The 19378-nt window shown below is 42.3% G+C and overlaps 2 protein-coding genes across 3 annotated transcripts; one reads left to right on the forward strand and one right to left on the reverse strand.

Moving 5' to 3' along the window:
* Positions 1–7497: 7497 nt before the first annotated feature.
* zic4 (zic family member 4) lies at positions 7498–12190 on the reverse strand. Of its 2 annotated transcripts, XM_074693275.1 has the most exons (3): positions 11469–12190; positions 10731–11360; positions 7498–8740 (listed from the first exon to the last, which is right to left on the reverse strand). In XM_074693275.1, exons 1-3 carry the CDS (start codon positions 11893–11895, stop codon positions 8298–8300), a joined length of 1500 nt encoding a protein of 499 aa, XP_074549376.1. In that variant the 5' UTR covers positions 11896–12190; the 3' UTR covers positions 7498–8297. The 2 variants fall into 2 exon arrangements, with proteins under 2 accessions (XP_074549376.1, XP_074549375.1); XM_074693274.1 differs by having other exon boundaries at positions 10731–12189.
* Positions 12191–15670: 3480 nt separating this feature from the next.
* Positions 15671–18975, forward strand: zic1 (zic family member 1 (odd-paired homolog, Drosophila)). The gene is made up of 3 exons (XM_074693276.1): positions 15671–16952; positions 17359–17522; positions 17894–18975. Exons 1-3 carry the CDS (start codon positions 15992–15994, stop codon positions 18089–18091), a joined length of 1323 nt encoding a protein of 440 aa, XP_074549377.1. The 5' UTR covers positions 15671–15991; the 3' UTR covers positions 18092–18975.
* The last annotated feature ends 403 nt before the right edge of the window (positions 18976–19378 follow it).

Here is a 19378-nt window from a genome sequence, read left to right on the forward strand (position 1 = left end):
CGCGTCTTAAACACATTTCCAGAACACGGAGGTGAGAGATTAATCACCTGTTAGAACTAGTCTGAGTCTTTTTTTTTTGTACTTTTGTGTTTTTAAATGTTCCTCTTTTTTTAAAAATCACCATTTAATCAACTTTTCTACATTTCACTTTTTTCTTTTTTCTTCAGTGGGTGACCCAAAAGTTTCCAAACACCTATGAGCCTTTCACGTCCTCTCCACGCCGTCCGACATGCGAACATCTATCCGCTCAATGGGACGTGTCACGGCAGCGCATGTCCCCGCACAAAAGACAATTGTGATTTAGACAAACATTGGGGGGAAAACATAAAGGCAAAGGTCAAGTCCTCTTTCAGTTCAAGTGTGCTCCGATTCACCTACAACACAACGGGGACAAAGAGTTTCAGCTACCTCCGTTTCTAAAAGGGGGATGTGACGATTACCCGCTTTAAGGAGCAAGAGGAGGAGGAGGAGGAGGAGGAAGATTCACGACTGATTTTGGGGGAAAGAAAAGCACGATCATTCTCGTAAATTTAGGCACAGACTCTCTCACATGCATCCCAAATTTGTACTTCGACACAATAAAAACAAGAAGTATTATCATACCAATTGTCACGCTGTAAGAAATCTACAGTCTCCACAATTTGGGCATTTTGTCGTGCGTGTTTTTGTGTTATTATTATTGCAAGTTCAATTATTCCTAGAACAGAGGGATTAAAAGAATAAGTAGTGTTAATTGCGCGGCAGGTATAACGAGCAGGTCTAATCCTTCTTCCCCCTCTTTGTATTGAGTTTTTGTGGGCTTAATGAGTGGCAGGTAGAGCTGCTTCCTGCTTTCTCACATGCTCAAATAGGCCTCTCACTGCTTGCAGTCCTGGACCCTGGCTGTGTACAGGAAACAATTGATTTTGAGCATAAAGTTAATTATGCCGAGAAATTAGACAGCCTTAACGTTGGGTGAGGACTCAGAGGTTGATTTCCTGACAGCTCTTAACACACTCTCAAGTATCATTCACGCATGTGCGTTTTTTTCCACTAAAGACTGCAACAATATAAAGGGGAAAACGACACTTACCTTGCCTGCTCCTGCACTGGTTATGCTTATTTTTTAGCACATCTATATTCCTAGAAACATTACACGGAAAATGACTCTCTGTAACAGTAGACGTGAATTTTATCCATCCTTAATGCTGAATTTGGAGTAATAAATGGACAAAAAAAATCCTTTGGGCTAGCTTCTGCACTGGTCTGAGTAGTTTCCTAGGCTACACAAATCAGTATTATGAAGATAGTCTGGGCTCAGAGAATGTCACAGTGGTCGGCTTATTATTGAAACTGAGAAAAAAATCGTATTGAAAGTTTTTTTTTCTCCCTTCTTTTGATGAATTAACTCATGGACAAGGAGAATAAGCCTCACATAGCGTCCTCTGCGCCGAAGAAGGAATAATTCAAAAAGAAAAAGTCCTGCTTAGAGCTTTTATTTTTGCACAAAATCAAGTGCCTTTAATTCTTCTGTAGTTTGAGGACCCTCCAAAATAAAAGTTTCAAATATTGCGTAAAACGTGTTATAATAATTATACGGCTGCTGTCGAAATAAAAGTTTTCTCTGACAGATAAAGACCCTCTGACCTCTCTAACAGAAGCTTTAGCCTACATATGGTTTACGCGTCAAAGTGAGATCGCCCGCCGCTGAAAGGGTTTTCTTTAATTCTATTACCGGACGTGGGCTCGCTTTGTTTCAATACTGTCGCAGGAAAATGATTGACAAAGTAATAAACGCGTCATGCTGCTGCATCTGATTATGCCGCGGCATTTGCATTGGACATTGAGGGGAATATGACAACCTTGACACACAGGGGATTTGCTCTGTCAAATAAACACGTCTCCAAGGATCTATATTGTTGCGCTGACAATATAACCTCCCATTCATTGAATTTCAAAGTATTTCGAGTTCCTGTGTCGTTTTGATTAACGTATAGCTTTCGAGTGTGAGGAGCTTTTGCAGCTTTAGCGAGTGTTGGGTCAAAGAAGAAATTAATATGAAGGAATGAATAAATAAAATTAAGCTTGGCCCGAGCGGAAATGAACTATACACTGTCGACTCTCTTCTATAATTAATATCTAGCCCTCCTTCTTTCACTCTTTCGACGCAGGTTTAGTTTTTCAAGAGCCTCTTGACATTGTAGTGGTCACACACGCTGCATACACTGTAAAAAATATTTTTTTTAGAAAATAAGCCAATAAATGTTTAAGTTCTGTGTTTTATAAAGTAGATGGAAATGAAATGTATAATGTATTGGTTTGAAAATAGAAAAGGAAAAAAATACTGTTTTTTTCTCCTCATGACATATATTGCTATTATTTTTGTAGTTATGAGATTGGCAATTTTTTTGTTAAAATGGGTTTAAAATATGCAGAAAAATTACATTTGTCACTTAAAAATATTTTTTCTTTTTTGTTGCTTTTTTCATTTTCATTTATTTATTTTTTAATCATTTTATTTTATTATTATTATTTTTGCAGTGCAATGCTGGACTACAACTTTTTTTTTCCAACAAAAAACTAATCTCGCCAACATTTAACACTCCTCTTCTCTATAAAACGCTGGTGTCGTTATAGATGAAGGCCATTGGTATCCCATGGCATGCCCACCTCCAGCAGGTGATCCTAGTGTCGTAACGTGTCAGCGGTGGCCTGACATAAGTATAATAATAGTTAATAGAGCGTGAGAGGAAGAGAATGGTATTAAACCTAACAAAGATGTGTCAAAAGCAAAAGTCTATGTCTTCATTAGCTTGATCTCCAAGGACCGTCGAACATTTCATTAGTTTGTAATTTATGAATGTTTGACAAATATTAAAGAGTATGTAAATATGGGAGGCGTAATGTGTTTTCCTGCGGGAGATGGCGAAATGACCCAAAGTCTTCGATACTGCTACACTGATCACGTGCATTATGGTTCTTCTCAAACTGTGCATCCGCCTGTCTGTTTGGAACATATTTCCCATCTGACGTGTGAAATAGTGCAGATAAACCAATGATTCATAATGCTGGCAGCATTTGCATCCCCTAATACTGTGTGTTACTTTGATATATGATGATATACTGTCTCTTCAGCGAGTGTATGAACGCACTTCTGCCATTATGGCTCTGGCTAAATCAGTAGGAGGGTTTTTTGTCCTAAAACGGTCCATTTCCTTGTTTGTGGGCCACTTCATGTGCAGAGCAGGGAAATGGTTATTGCGTTTATAAAATCATATAAATCTAAACTTCTTCAGTGGTGCTGCTGAAACTTGAAGGATGAGGCCTCAGGATTATTTTGTCTTTGTGTAATGTTGATAAATTTCCACAACACCCTAACACACCTGTTTGCCAGGACTGCTACTTTTATAAGATATTATTTTTTACTTTACACAGTCAGAGATCACGTAGAGGTCAGGATGGATGAAAAGTCAAGTTGGCTTGTTCGCCAGAAGGCAGGTCCTAAAATTCAGAATGGTTTATTCTGCATGATTTACAGGCAACTTTATGACTTGAGTTTCATATTTCCAAATACTTGCGATTGTATTTGACTTTAAAACCTGTGACATTCTACTTTCTACTTTGTGATTGGTTATTCGACCTATCTAAAAGATGACTCACAGGCCTGTTGTTTGACTGGCATGTGCATAAAAATATTACGCCATCAGATTACTGTTTACGTTCGTTGTATTTACCCCCTCTTTACACGCACATGTATGACTGTGTTGAATGAACTCCCAAACTATTTGAATCCATATGTTTTCGAAGCAACAAGTCTCCCTGTATATAAGAGGAGCCACTGATCAAGGAAGTCATCACGGCTCGTGCTAACTATGACTGACTCGAGCGAAGAGCGCGCGAAATCAAATGAGAGAAGACGTTAGATCAAAAGAGACCGAATAAGCGGCTCTCTGATTCATCCATGCAGCTGCATTGAGAGCAAGACCAACAGGCGTATCACACACTGAAAGAGAGCTGCTATTCAGAGTGCAGGTGTGAAGTATGTGGCACAATCTGCCATATAATGTCGAGGTTGTTAGAAACCCGTGTTCGGGCCTTATATATGAGCTACTGGGGGGTTGATTCGCTTTGGAGGGAGTCCGCTCATCTATACGAAAGTAAAATAACTTCGTTTCCTGAAATCTCTGCACAACGGTAATCCTAAAACCTGTGCAGTTAGGGGGTCGTCCATACGTTCTTATTGGCCCAGATTTGTCCCTCCAGGTTGTCCGGGTAGTGACTTATGTGAGGTTTGCCTGCTACAGCCTACATAAAGCGACCGCAGGGATGGAGCCCTAAACCTGCCTTAACTCCACGTGCACACATTTTTATATGCGGAATACAGTTAATTTAGCTGTAAAGGTGGTCATAAATCTTTAGGATGGAAGCTCGAAATACAGTGTATGCATCAAAAGCACGTGATCTTGTAAATCCTCCCTTGGTAACTATCCTTGGGAGTTGGAATAAAATATTCAGCATTCACGACAGGCTTTTATTGTAGCATTTAACTTGTGGGTTTGTCTTCTGACCTCACTTCTGCACACTCGATCACACTCAAAGAAATAAAGTGGAATGCTCCTTTACGAATGAAAACAATAACAAAGCAATATTTAATAGTTGCAAGTTAGATACATTTATAACGATAAATATCTAGAAATAATGTTAATATTAATTCATTTACAATAAAACATTTTTAACTCCTGTTCCCACATTACTCAGTCCCCTTACAACAACTCCCTCTCGCTTGGTGTGATACTGATGAGTCTATTGCACCTGTCTCTCTTCTTTTCTCTTCATCTGCCATGCCAATTTCGGCCACTTCGTTCCTGATAATTATGACCTGGTTGGTGTTGGAGGTGCTGATGGTGGTGTTGGAGCGTGGGGTGGGCGTGGAGGAAGGAAGGGAAAAAAAGAGGAGGGGGGTGACGAGTGGAAGGGAGAGTGAGTGAGAGGCTTTTACTCCTAGACTGCTAATCCCCCTATTAAAAGGGTTTTGTTCAATAATGCCGGACAGTTTCCGGAAGTAGGATTACCGCCTCCTTTATCTTACAAAGAAATGATATTTCACACTCAAATGAGCCCGAGGATGCAGCAGTGGTATTGAGAGGGCCTTGGATTTATTTTCCATTCTTGGAGTATCTTGAAAGCTAAATCTTGCATTTTTTTTCTTTAATTTAAATTATCAAAAAATTTTAACAATAAATATGTTGAAGCCGTGCACAACTGCCTTTACATTCTGACGTTCCTTAATTTAAACTCCACACCTAGCTGGACACTTAGTGCCTAATAGTGCCGTGGTTACTTTAAATTACGTTGGACAATTTCTGTGACCACTATTTTTACCATACCATTTCTTAAAGGTACCATTGTATACTAAGTCTTTTGTGCAGCCTATTATGCACTAAATGATTTTAGATTCCCTGGGGTAGGCTTTTAAAGTTTCATAACTGCCATCCATTTCCCATTTCGAGTCTCTTTCCCTTCTCCCCACTCTCACACATGGGCACACGCGCGCGCACAACAGCAGTTCCTGATTGTTGACCCCGTGGCTGATATCAGATCAGAGGTTGTCACTCAGCTGAAGGTGGGAAGCCCCGATGAGTGAACCCTACAGGATCAGTTGTTAAAGACTCCTCGCGCGCAGTAACTAACTGCCAGCTGTAGCCTGTATCCAGTGTCTGCACGCGGGGAATTGAAATTTCACAATAAGCACAACATTTGTCCTGTTTTATCTTAAGCATTCCTGTTCCTTTCACACTCTTTGGATCCCAGTTTTTGGAGCATGCACCTCCTGAATATGCAGCTTCATTTCTGGCTGAAGACAGTCAGGATGTTTATATTTGGTCAGTCATAAATTATTTAAGGTCGTTGAACTATTGCAGAGCAGACGTGCACAGTCCTGCTGCACTTCTGTGCGGTTTTATTCCTATTTTCCCTGTCAGCTAAATGAACCCAGAGTCGTTTTCTTTGATCCCCGTCCACAGAAAGGACAAAATAAGGCGTTTGTTTTAACTCTCGCGTCCTTTCCTACAGAAACAACCCTTTTAGACATCGCCTATCCTTCACTTCCAGCTGCTGAATAGAAAATGTTTTACGTGACTCAGTTAGTTCTTGTCCGATTTGACGACTGGAACTAAAAGCTTTAGACGGCCCAATAGAGAGCAGCCCAATAGAGAGGAGCCCAACAAATCGGTGACAAAAGGCTTTCCGTGTCATCAACGTCGTTCAGACGACCTAGAAGAATCCCTCTGATATCAACTTCCACTTCAAAGACCCCCGCTTTCAATTGAGATCCAACTATCTTCTTGTTTTTCTGCCCCTTTCTTTCTTTTCTTTTCTTTCCTCTGCAGGAGCTGGTGCCAGAAGAAGCATCATATTCTCCTGTTTGACGTTGGTTCTATTCCTTTTGCAGTCCTTTAACTGCCATGCACTTAAACAAACTCCATAAAGACAGAGGGAGTTGTAGCAATGCTGTTTCCACCCACTTCTACTTCAGTCAAGGCCGGGGTAAAATTCCCCCTGAAGGATAAAGTTTCCCAGAATAACTACAGGGCTCTTTGGCTGCCTGTTTATAATCATTTTGAGTTTTTTTCCTTTAAAGACAAAAAAAAAGTTCTGGAAAAAATTAATTTGCACGTCTATTATGAGCATGTGCAGTTATCATTATGGTTTTACATATCTCACGTCTAGAGCCTTAAATATGATTAAAAGCGTCTATTGAGCAGCATGGCTCTCTTGCAATGCAAGTCTATTATGTTGTGGGACAACTCCGTTTGGCGGCTTCTCCTTTGATTGTCGTAAAGTAGGCCCAGAGCAAAAGAATATATTTTTCTTCTTTATACTGCCCTCGTCTGCAACATAAAGGACATAGATTACCGTTTCCGACCCCATGGGAAGCAAATATTACATTCTTTGGAGCGAGCTTTTGAGTCCACGGACTTGGCCCCATATCATTTGAGTTTGACTTGGCTATTGCTATAGAAATCTTAATTCACCATGAGGATTCACCGTCGTGAAAAAAATGGCTCTTTGTACCAAATGCCCTTTGAAGTCTGGATCAGAATATTGTAGCCCTTCATCAAACTCAGCACACATCAGACCAAAAGCTCAGCTTAGAAAGTAAGACTTTACACAATTCAAGATGCCGTCCTTTGAAGCCAAGGAGAGGAATGGTAAAATAAAATGTTAGAGGGTATTTAGGCGATGGAAACTTTAAACTTAGAACGAAAACGGAAGTGGAGTTTTTTTTCTGGTGCAAGCTTTACTTGAGAGGAAAAAATAAATAAAAATACAGAATAGACTTTGGAGCGCACACACACACACACACACACACACACACACACACACACACACACACACACACACACACACACACACACACACACACACTATATAAAATAAAAGTATTTAACAAAATAGTATCTAGAAAGGTGAATGGCTCAGCAGAGTTTCACATTCGTCATACAAGATTTATTCAAAATACTCACAAATTACAAGGCAGTTCGGTACGCATTTTGAGTGCCGCTCGTTTTCAGATATTGAAAAAAGAAAATATATATGTATTGACGACAATGATACAAAATCACGAAATGCCCACTTTGATAAAACATTTATCATAATTTCACGGTCGTATATCAAATACTGCAGGCTTATGAGTCCGTTTAGCTGTCGAGCCTCTGCACAAATGGGGAAATAAAAAGGTTTTAAACATGAAGAACTGCAGTAAGAAACCGCTCTGAGACTGATCCTTACAAAACATCAACACATCCAAAGTTACAAAATTTACAAATGTACACTTTTGCCCTAATTGAAACATGCACTTTGGTTCAATGATACAAAAATCCTCCGAGATCAGATTCAAAAATAAATAAAAACATGTCGAAGTCAAAACTCGTAATTTACAAAATAATTTTACACCAACATGCCTAGCCTACAATAAAGTACCACATAGTCTATGACGGATTTACATGACTCTCCCCCACAAGTGGACCAGAGGGCCGTTATAGGCACTGAGCCAAGCATTTTGATCGCTGAGGTTTCAAAATATATTCTTTTTATTGTGCCTGGAAATTAGCACGTCTTTAAGCTTTACACATTTTCCCTTCAATGTGGTTTTAAAATGCGTCTCTTGGCTCTGGGTGTCTGTTTGGTGGCTCATCCATAAAAAGAGGGACCAGTGGGCCTTTCACAGGCATATTTAGGCACCAAAGCCAAACCATTTTTAATAGTGAAGCTTTTCAAAGTGTGTTCCATGACCACTGGCACCAAGTCTGAGTGGGCTAAAACGCGTCCCTCGGTTCTGGGTTTCTATATGGTGGCTCATCTGCTGGGTCGGGTGTGGAAGGTCCGCTTGGCGGTGTCTGAGCTCCGCTGGCACCTGAGCTGTGGCACACGTACCACTCGCTTAAATTGGCGGGCTGGGAGGAGGCTCCCACCGGTTCCGATAGCACCGAGGAGGCCCCTGGCTCCCGGCCCAAGTCTGATGAGGGAGAGACCAGGGACGGGGTGGAGGACTCGTAGCCCGAGCTGGGTGGGGGAGACTTGCAGTGCACCTTCATGTGTTTCCTCAGGGAGCTGGGGTGTGTGTAGGACTTATCGCAGCCTCGCACTTTGCAGTTGTAGGGCTTATCGCTGGTGTGGACGTGCGAGTGCTTTTTCCGGTCGCTGCTGTTGGCGAAGCGTCTGTCACAGCCGTCAAACTCACATTTGAAGGGCTTCTCACCTGTGAACAGTGATGATGACAGTAAAATGAAAGTCATTACACGATACACTTTAAGATGGATATGTGACGTTTACACCAAAACATGTCATTTACAATGTTGTAGATTATTTTTTTCTTAATTATTTTCTTTTCATTTTGAATAAGTACAAATCTTAAAACTTCTAGAAACATTTAATTTAGGTTGAAATAATCTGGTGTGTGATAATAAAACATTTCCTCATGGTGATAAATTCAGTACAGTACAGAAACTTTGATAATGTGCTTTTTTTCCTATTCCATACATGTGTTTTTTGGTGATAACAGTGCACACACTTCCCCCTCTGCTTGCACTTTCCAAAGTTTGCCTGTTTGGACAGACCTGCCACGCGCCTCAGTGTGGTGTAAACAGAAGGCCTGAACCCCCACTGTCCTGGGTCTATACCTGGCGTCTGCATGCATCAAGGCATACGTCAAAACAGACAAGCTACGAGCATAGACATAGCAGGCCTAAAACCAACTGTAAATAATGATAAATGAAAGTAGCCAGGCTGCTCCCACTGCGCCCTACAACGCAGCCATCTAAGCTTGCAAACGCGTCTCACTCTGCGTCCCAATAACAAGAATTTCTACCTGATTATGACAAGGCAAAAGGGGGGAAAAAGACAATCTGAATAAATTACACGGAAATCATCCAGTGCTGATTTTTCTCCTCCGATTAAAGCTTTTGAGAATACGTAATTGCCTCTGTCTAATTACACTTGCGGGTTGAATATCAATTTGACCTTCAGCTGTTGGGTTGAGAGAGCCAATCAGGGATATTAGTGTAGTACAAGAAAGCGTCGAGGAACAGACCCCAGGGGCAGCCCCAGTCATAAGCACACTTTCGGATAGGTTTTAAACATGATACCAAAGAGCAGGCCCCTTGGGAGCCAACACACAGAAATAATTTAACAGATTTGTACTTAGGTAATGTGAGCAAATGATATGAATAAAACATAGGGCGCAGAAATGGAGCAGAGGGGGGAGTGTGTGTGTGTGTCTGTGTGTGTGCCACCGCAGAAAAAGGAATGTAATCATTGTGTTCATTTACAAGTGTGACTCGACATTTTGAGGCCCCCTTTTTCTTTTCCTCCCTCCTCAGAGAAGCTGCACGTCACTGGGTCACAGAGGCGAGCAGCCATATTGTGCCATTATATGTTTTAAAAGTTAAATCAGAGGCGCATTGTACACACGTCAGTCATTCTATGGAAACAGGCTGTTCTGCCAACCTGTTGGTAAGTTATTTTAGCCTGTGTGCACTTGTTAACCTGTTGCTCTAGGATCGATCATCGCAAAGGCATCATTACTACGCCTACTCCTATATGTCCTATCAATATGATGTCAGATTAAAGATTTTAAACACAGCTGTTAAATATTTACTTTTGTCGTTAGAAATGATTCACCAGACATATCTGATGACTTTATAACGAAGTTAAATAAAGACACGAGTATAAATAGCAGCTAACAACAGCAACAAGTGGCAGCAAAAGAAGAAAAAACACTTAACACATTCACCTTTCCGACTTTGCAGCTAGCATCTCTATCGTGCAAAAAGATACATGCACACAACCTGACATGGGCCTCACTCTTTGTGCTGTGGTGCAAACAAGAGGTTGAACCGTCAAACGCTTGAGTGAGCTGTACTATAATCCCTGAGCAAGCCTCGACCTTCTGTAAAAACTTGCGAGTATGCTGCTTGCAACTCACAACAAACAGGTGGTGGCCATGCAGTGGCTGTTGCGCACAGCACAGACTGATTAATTGCCCCATAAGAGGGGATTTTGAATGCGTGTAAGGGGACACAGTGGAATTAAAGCTGAAAATTAAGCAGCTTTTTTTTTTTTGCAAAGCATCCCCCTAACTTTCAATAAATAACATGCAAATTTTTTCTTAAAAAATGCAGCATCTTAATTTAACACACATCACAGCAAATTTCAGCAACACGACAAGAAAATAAAAAGTGATTACTGACCCGTGTGCGTCCTTTTGTGGATCTTGAGATTCTCGGACCTTGCAAACACTTTTCCACAGCCAGGGAACGGACATGGAAACGGTTTCTCTCCGGTGTGCACTCGAATGTGATTTACAAGTTTGTACTTGGCTTTAAATGGTTTGCCTTCCCTCGGACACTCTTCCCAAAAACAGATATGATTCGCCTGCTCGGGTCCTCCGACGTGCTCCACCGTCACATGCGTTACAAGCTCGTGCATGGTGCTGTAAGTTTTGGAGCAAAGTTTCTTCGGCGAGTGCTCCGGCTCCAGCCACTTGCAGATCAGCTCTTGCTTTATCGGCTGCCTCATGTAGCGGAAAAACGCACCGGCTCCGTGGTGATGGTGGTGGTGGTGAGCGCTGAGATTCATGTTCAGATTCAGTCCACCGTAGCCATGTAACGGTGAGGCGGAGAACGGATCAGCCCTGGAGCTTGCCACTTGACTCAAGTGATCAGACCTAACGTACATTTCTCCAGGTAGTCCTAACCTTATTTGTCCATTCAGCGCTTGGCCACCCGGTGATCCGCTAGAAGGCTGGTCGTGGTGGAGTCCGGAGAAGAGGGTATGATTCCCAGCGTCAGTGTGGTGACCATAGTGTCCGGGATAGCTACCTGTTGTTGAGACAAACATTCCGTGGTGAGAGGCTGAACCAGCAGTCTGGTCAGTCAGTACTGGCATGGCTTGAGCTGTCAGATCTCTCCGGATGAGGAAATCCCTACCTGCGGATAGAGCCTGGGCCGTGTGAGACATAGAATAGGGCACGGATGTCGCCTGAACCGGGCCAAAAGCTCCCGTTTGACTGGAGACCACTTCACTGTGGCCTGCCATATGATGATTGTGGTGGTGGTGATGGTGGTGGGGATAATGATGGGCTGGGCTGATTTTGAGGGCCGCGGAGTGCCCCATGTGTTCTGGCCCGAATGGACTCGGCCCCAGGCGGGGTTCCGCAGTAATCTCCCCAGGGTGCGAGTGAGCCATTGAGTGTGGATGGCTGCTGAACCCCGGGAAGCCTGTCACGCTCTGAGGGGTATGGTGGTGATGATGGTGATGGTGGTGAGCCCCTGCCAAGTCAACTAATCTCAGCGCCGTGTTCCGTTTGGAAAACGTAGGGTCCATCACGGGGCTTCCCAGTGCATCCACGCTCATTACTTCCTAATTTTAGAATAACTTGACAGCAGGCAAAATAATAATGATGATGACAAATATATTTTAATCGCAATGAAAAATAAAGAAAAAAAAAGACTTTATAAAGTTAAGTCTATCTGCAGACTACATGGAATCCCATTCGCTTGAGAGGCAGCAGCAGGACGCTTTGATACTGAATAGAGATTCATGGTAGGCGCTGCAGCCCGTGGAGCTAAACAATCACCCTGCGCTCTAATTGGTCAGAGCCCGGTGATTGACGTCACCAGTGACAGTTTCCAACGTGAAGAAAAATGTCTTAGTGACAGCGAGCAGCCAACGCGCTTGCGCAGTGCCTCGGGCAACGCTTGAGAAAAATAGTTCTTATGCAAAGGTTATTGTACAATAAAAGTCCCAAAAAGTTGATTCAGATATACAGTCTCCTCTCTTTTGTCGCAGCGAACAAAAGCTGCGCGGCAATGAAACAGCAATTTCCCCACGTTGATTATGCAATTACAACACAGACTGCCTCGCTACAGCGTGCAGATTGTCAGTATAAAAGTTGCAAGGATCATAAATAATGCAGTGATATCTTTATTTAGCCCTGCAACGCGTGAAGAATAACTTTACGCACTGCTTTACGCACGTAAAAAGATCGGCGTCAGCGGAGAAAACTTATCAGCTAAACCGAAGGAAAGCTCCACGTGAGGGTTTAAGATCGTCTCGAGTACAAAACTTTAACACGCGCTTTTTTAAAAAACACCCATATTTACACATCGAGTCGTTTGCCCTTTCCGCGCGCTCTCCAGTTGACTCGCTGCTCTGCTCGGTGGGATCCGTGTGTGTAGGAAGTGTGAACAGGGCGAGCTGCGGCCATTGTCCCGAGGAAAAAAAATGTAATGGACGGGACCTGTTGTTATGATCCGGGGTAATTTTGCTTTAGACCCAGGACGGCAGCAGACGAGGGTCACAGGAGGTGGTGCCGTTGCAGACATAAGTTGAAAATAAAACGTGTGTGTACTGTAAGTATCAGTTTCCACAATTTGATCCTGGAGTGTTACTCAGCCAGTGTTTTTATTGACAGATGTAAGTTTCAGATCATAACTTGCTGTATTGATGATCTCATGTTCACTGTTTATATTTTCAATAGAGTTTTTATTAGAGTTTTTTATTTTTGAAAAAAAAAAATCACAAGTCATCTGTGAATCCTGTGTGTGTTCATTATGCTGCGTAATGTCTGTGTGTTACTGTACATGGATTAGAGTCTGCTGCGCGTTGGACATAAAAGATCTGGGCTAATTTGCCTAAATATCCCAACCAGAGCATTTTGAATATTTATTTTCCATTGTTATGATTTCATTATTAGCTGTGATCACAGTCACACTTTTGACTTAAGAGCTCTAGTTCCAGATTGCAACAAAATCTGTGTAAGCGAACGCTTAAAATTTTATGACGGGATGTTTGGAGTGAACGCTTAATCTTTCTGGATAAAAATAAAATAGTGCATGAGGTGACCTCAGGGAGGTCACATACTGTGTTGATGGCTCATATTTCAAATTTGAAACATGATAGTGAGTGTTAAAACATATCTGCAGCAATAAAAGAAAACATTTGTGAATGTTTAAAAAACAGCAACGTAAATCACCAGAGGCACTCCTCTTCAACTTTCTCCTTAGGAGGATCATTTGGCTGAAAAGTAGAGGTGACTGTGGAGTTTGAGGTTAAGAAATTAGGTAAATAAGTGAGCGCTTGTATGACATTCTTTCATGTGGGTTCATATGTTTTCTACGAGGAAAAAAAGATGCAAAAAACGAAGTCTCCTGGGTTATTCCTGTGAATTGACTCGTCAAACACGCTGCTGACAGCGTCACATCCAGCACGTTAGAAATCGAGTCAATATTTTGAGACATGACGGATTCAAAAGATGTTTATTAAATGGCCTTTTGCGCATGGGGCTCATGAGGCTCACAGCTGTAGCCTTCAGAGGCATCACAGCACCAGCGTAATGCAAAACTTTGAAGTGCTATTTCTGGTCCAAGTTTGTGCATGCACTCTCTCCCTCTCTGAGACAAGCAAAGCAGGGCAGTTGTATGAACTCCTAAAACAAAAAGAAAAAAAAGCTGAATATTGCAGAGAGGTCTCATAAAAAGGGTTGCTGTAGCTGCTCTGGCTTAGTGGCTTTCACTGTAAATCCTAAATAGTTCCTGGTAGCCATTTTAAATGCTACGTTAAACGACTCAAACATATTTTATCACAAGACAGTCAAAGGCGTTTTAATTAGAGCGCATTTTAACTTTTACGCATAAAATTAAATGCAACTGTCATTTTACGCACATAAACTTTAAATGCACTCTCTCGTGAACAGTTCCAATAACTTTCTGTGGCAACAGATTTCCACTTTTACTTGTTGCAAGCCTAGATTTGCGACCCCAATTTGTTTAAATAATACGCCATTCTTACCGTGATCCACCTGTTGGAAGATCCCTCCACATTTTGCCGAGCAAAGTAGCAAGCTACCTAAAAACTCCAAGGTCTACTTGCTAAGTTGAGAACACCAAAAAAACACACCCAAACTTTCCCTCTTTGCCCGGTCTCTTTAGACTGACTTGGAGAAACCCCTTGCAAGAAACTAGCCTCGTAGCCAAGAAGATATTTTAATGGTTTGTATGGCACGTCTGTGCATGTGGCTTTGAACTCCAGCAGCCGGAGGTTCCTGCAGAGAGCGCCGCAAATCCCACTTGATAACTTCGACAACCCACAACGTTTTGCACACAAGGCTATGCACCACTGACCTGCAAATAATAAAAAATAAAACGAGGAAGATGCACGAGCAGAGCACAGCAAAACTGTGATGACTGCATTTGGCACACTGGTGCATCCATGTTAAAAAGTGGCCTATTTGTTTAAAGGTAACCCCTGTGAACGTGGGCTGCTGCTGCTGCTGCTGGTGAGCATGATGATGTGGAAATCCAAAGCACAGATGTTGCACCGGTGTGGGCAGAAACACTGTTAGAGGAAAACACGCAGAGCTGCAAAACACACTGAGTGCACAACAAAATGTTATGTGGATTCTTTATAAGTTCATAAAAACGCCTTTAAATGAAGCGATGACATTGTGCAGACTTTATATCAAACATGAGGGATCAAATAAAACGTGTTCTGGACGTTTAAGTCACCCCTGCGTGCTTGTACCCAGCGTGCGCAGTGAAGCTCCAGACTTGGTAGTTCAAACGTTTGTAAACAAACCTTTATTGAGACTTTAATTAAAACAAATCACATCAGGCTCCTTAATAATTACTGTGATAATGTTTTTGAATATCTATGAAGTAAGGGCTGTTCCCACTTTAGGGTTCGAGTCCTTCATAAAAACAAAGACAGAGATCATGTCCGAGTTTTCAATTGCGTAAAAAGTTCCCAATTAAAGCACCAAAGAGTTCTTTCAATAAAGCAATGTGACCGAGTTAACAAAGACAATCTGACACATTTGCTTCCCATTACTGCAGTATGTGGCTGCAGAACGTGCCTCGACTCTCTACAAGCCCGCTTCTTGTTTTCTCTTCCTCAACTTTTTTATGTTTTGCTGTTATTCAGCCTTTTAACCAAATCCACAGTCAGCAATCTCACAATATCTGGGATTGATGATGCAAAGAGGCCAATAGAAGCGTGGGCCCTGCACCGTGGATTGTTATTTGGTGAGTGGATGTTATGTGGGGGGAAAGGGTGTCCTCCAATGAGCGCGGTGCCCCTGAGCCATGTGACCGGCCCCCTCCTCTCCCATTCATCAGGGCTGGACTGTGTTGTCTTTTCAATTCATTTATCTGCAGGAATGATTGCGACTATCAGTCTAGAGCTCACCGCCTGACTGAGGAGGTGAAAGTTGCGCCACAGGAAGATAAACCGCAAAAGACAATATTGCATGTATACATGATTCCGCGCGTGCATCGGATGAGCGGTATAGGGGAATTCCTCGCGTCTTAGAAAGTAAACAGAAAATCGGTGGATTGGGGAGTTTTGCTCGGTCGAGTGAGGTCCAAGAGATAGAGAGAGAGAGGGAGGAAGAATATCTGTGCGTGATTTTTTGATTTCTGCTCTCAGTCGTCTCAGCGAGTCTAGACTGAAGATGCTCTTGGACGCAGGACCGCAGTATCCCACCATAGGAGTCACTACTTTCGGCTCCTCGCGGCATCACTCAACAGGCGAAGTCACAGAGAGAGAAGTGGCGTTGGGGATAAATCCGTTCGCTGATGGGATGGGCGCCTTCAAAATAAACCACAGCTCCCATGACATCGGCTCCGGACAAACGGCGTTTTCCTCCCAGGCGCCCGGCTACGCAGCAGCCGCCCTGGGACACCACCACCACCCGACCCACGTTGGCTCGTACTCCACGGCGGCGTTCAACTCCACCAGGGACTTTCTCTTCAGAAATCGGGGTTTCGGGGACGCCGCCGGTGCTCAGCACAGTTTGTTCGCCTCCGGAAGTTTCGCAGGGCCACATGGACACTCAGATGCAGCGGGGCACCTGCTCTTCCCGGGGCTCCACGAGCAAGCCGCGAGCCATGCGTCCTCCAACGTGGTCAACAGCCAGATGCGGCTGGGTTTCTCGGGGGACATGTACGGGCGGGCCGACCAGTACGGCCACGTTACGAGCCCACGATCCGACCACTACGCATCCACCCAGCTGCACGGCTATGGCCCCATGAACATGAATATGGCAGCCCACCACGGAGCTGGGGCCTTCTTCCGATACATGAGGCAACCCATCAAACAAGAGCTCATCTGCAAGTGGATCGAGCCGGAGCAGCTGACGAATCCCAAAAAGTCGTGCAACAAAACTTTTAGCACGATGCACGAGCTCGTCACCCATCTGACGGTGGAGCATGTTGGGGGACCGGAGCAGACCAACCACATCTGCTTCTGGGAGGACTGCGCCCGAGAGGGGAAGCCGTTCAAAGCCAAATACAAACTTGTGAATCATATCAGAGTACACACCGGAGAGAAGCCCTTTCCGTGTCCCTTCCCGGGCTGTGGCAAAGTGTTTGCTCGATCGGAAAATCTTAAAATTCACAAAAGGACTCACACGGGTAAGAGCAGCTTATGCTGAGAAAATTTACTGCCAGATCTCGTGACAATGTCTCATCCAAAACATGCATGCGATCCGGGCTATTATTTACCAGGCAGCTGGAGTTTCTTCTCTGGCACTCAGAGCAGTTGTCAACAGAAAATATTTCATGTGTGTTTTTTAAGACATGTTATTTTACGCAAATTGTAAAAAGTTACATTCAACATTTTGTGTGATAAATGTAATTAATTTATTTTTTTTAATTTGAAGAAAACGTTTATTTATTTGATTCTTTTTTTGTACAAGTAACCTAAAAATAGCTTTTATTTGTGGGAGATTTCAGTGAAACCTTGAAATAAAATGATGCGTAAAATGAAAATTTGAAATCAAGTGTTCCAACCTGTATTTATAATTGTGTCTTCATTTAGGTGAGAAGCCTTTTAAGTGTGAGTATGAAGGCTGCGACAGGAGATTTGCAAACAGCAGCGACCGCAAGAAACACATGCACGTGCACACGTCGGACAAGCCATATCTGTGCAAAATGTGCGACAAGTCCTACACACACCCCAGCTCCCTGCGAAAACACATGAAGGTAAAAATACAGCTTTTACGTGTGTTTTAGTTTTCAAAATAAAATGTAATTGGAGTGTGTTTAAAAATATTTTTGTCAGCAGAAGTGACACTGGACAATATGTAGAATTAGAAGGCTGAGGGTTTTTCTTCCCAAGAAATTTAGAACCATAAGTTAATGTGCCTTGACACTTCCTTTCTTTCTTTTCTATCAACCGAGAAATGAGATTAAGATCTTAATGAGAGTAATAATGTTTGGGGTCTGCTTTGCTGAGGATGTTCCAATCAGTCAAATTAGGACCTGTAATTGTTTTTGATGATTTTCTTTCTGCAGTGTATTTGGACATAAGCAAAAAGCACATTTTTTATATTTTTATTTTCCATTTCCTGAAGGTACACGAGTCCACCAACCCGGGCCCGCAGCCGTCTCCAGCGGCCAGCTCAGGGTACGAGTCGTCCACACCTCCCACCATAGTGTCTCCGTCCACAGAGAACCAGAGCAGCAGCTCCATATCACCAGCAGCCTCAGCAGTGCACCACACGAGCAGCCACAGCACGCTGACGTCAAATTTCAATGAATGGTACGTGTAAATATTTTTGAAAAGAGAGAAAAAAAGACTGATGCAGATTTTTTTCTTTTTCTTTTTTTAAAAAAAGAGAAACTGCTCTGGAATGAAAAAAGACTTGAAATGGACTGAAAGAAACCCGGAGAGGCCCGATCGATCATTTTTAAAAGGCTGTGTTAATGTGAAAGAGAGAGAATGCATGGACAAAAAAGGAGGCAAGGACGAGAAGTTTAACTTTTTTCCCTCGATATTTCTTTATTTTTACCGAGAGACTGCTCAAAAAGAGATCTCAAAACAGCATGCAATCTACGGGCCATGAATTTTTGTACATAAGGATTTCACCAACATTGGGGAAAATGTAATATTTTATTTTGTAAATATCACAGTTTAAGGGGAATTTGTGAAAATGTGGTCCCTAGATATATGGAAAAATGAGATGGTTTTAAGAATATTGCGATTCATTGAAAAGAATGTTATAGTTGTGAACCAAATGTGAATTATTCAGTATTACTACAGTCTACACGTCGACCTAACCGACTCTTAGTATTAATGTGCTTTTGTAGCCTATTCAGTGCAACATTTTCGTCCAAGGTCCAGTTTGAGTAGCACAGTATCATTGTTGTTATTTAATGTCATGTCGATAAATCGTGTAGTGGAAGCCTGAAATTCCGTGTCAACCTGTTTATGTACGTGATAAATATAAAAAAAATCTCTGTCAATTGCTTTGTCTGAAAGGAAGTATTATTATTACATGTAAAGTAGCTCAATTTTCCATATTTATCCGCATGTAAAGGAACCGGTAACATGTTAGAAATGATCGGTATTTATGGAGAAATGCGCTCGTATGTAAAATTTAGTTTACAAAAATGTTTGGATACATTTCGTACTATATTAAAGGATTAAAAAATACCATAATGCATCGCGTTGGAGATTATTGGTGTTCGTTTGATTGGTTCTTTCTAGAAACTGTGCATAAAAGTAGTGGAATTTTATGCACTTTTGCAGAATTTAATGCACTAAGCACGGATACTTAATGCCTGTTTAGCTGCAAAAAAAAATTGCAAACTCTTTGTGTGTACGTGCTTTTACACGTGTGTGTGAGTGTGTGTGGCTCATTCAAAGCTATGTATTGAACACACAACGACAACTTCCCTGGCAGTCAATAAGAGTTAAATCCACTACCCTCTTTCTGCATCTTCTGTTTATCCAAAATTAACATCCAACACTTTGCCCTCCAGTAATGTGCAAATTAAATCGATTAATCACGGAGGTTGTTCCTGGGTGTAAACCCGGGAATAGTTTGTTACTTAAT

Source organism: Halichoeres trimaculatus, unplaced genomic scaffold (genome assembly GCF_033239565.1).
Source record: "Halichoeres trimaculatus isolate MK-OKI-2021-1 unplaced genomic scaffold, fHalTri1.1 fHalTri1_scaffold_18, whole genome shotgun sequence".
Lineage (NCBI taxonomy): Eukaryota > Metazoa > Chordata > Actinopteri > Labriformes > Labridae > Halichoeres > Halichoeres trimaculatus.

Bases quoted from the DNA above. Each gene is read 5' to 3' on its own strand.
- zic4 (XM_074693274.1), bottom strand. From the start codon at position 11,895: ATGAGCGTGGATGCACTGGGAAGCCCCGTGATGGACCCTACGTTTTCC. The intron at 8,741-10,730 runs GTCAGTAATCAC...CACTGTTCACAG, and splicing joins CCACAAAAGGACGCACACGG to GTGAGAAGCCCTTCAAATGT.
- zic1 (XM_074693276.1), top strand. From the start codon at position 15,992: ATGCTCTTGGACGCAGGACCGCAGTATCCCACCATAGGAGTCACTACT. The intron at 16,953-17,358 runs GTAAGAGCAGCT...GTCTTCATTTAG, and splicing joins TCACAAAAGGACTCACACGG to GTGAGAAGCCTTTTAAGTGT. The intron at 17,523-17,893 runs GTAAAAATACAG...CATTTCCTGAAG, and splicing joins CCCTGCGAAAACACATGAAG to GTACACGAGTCCACCAACCC.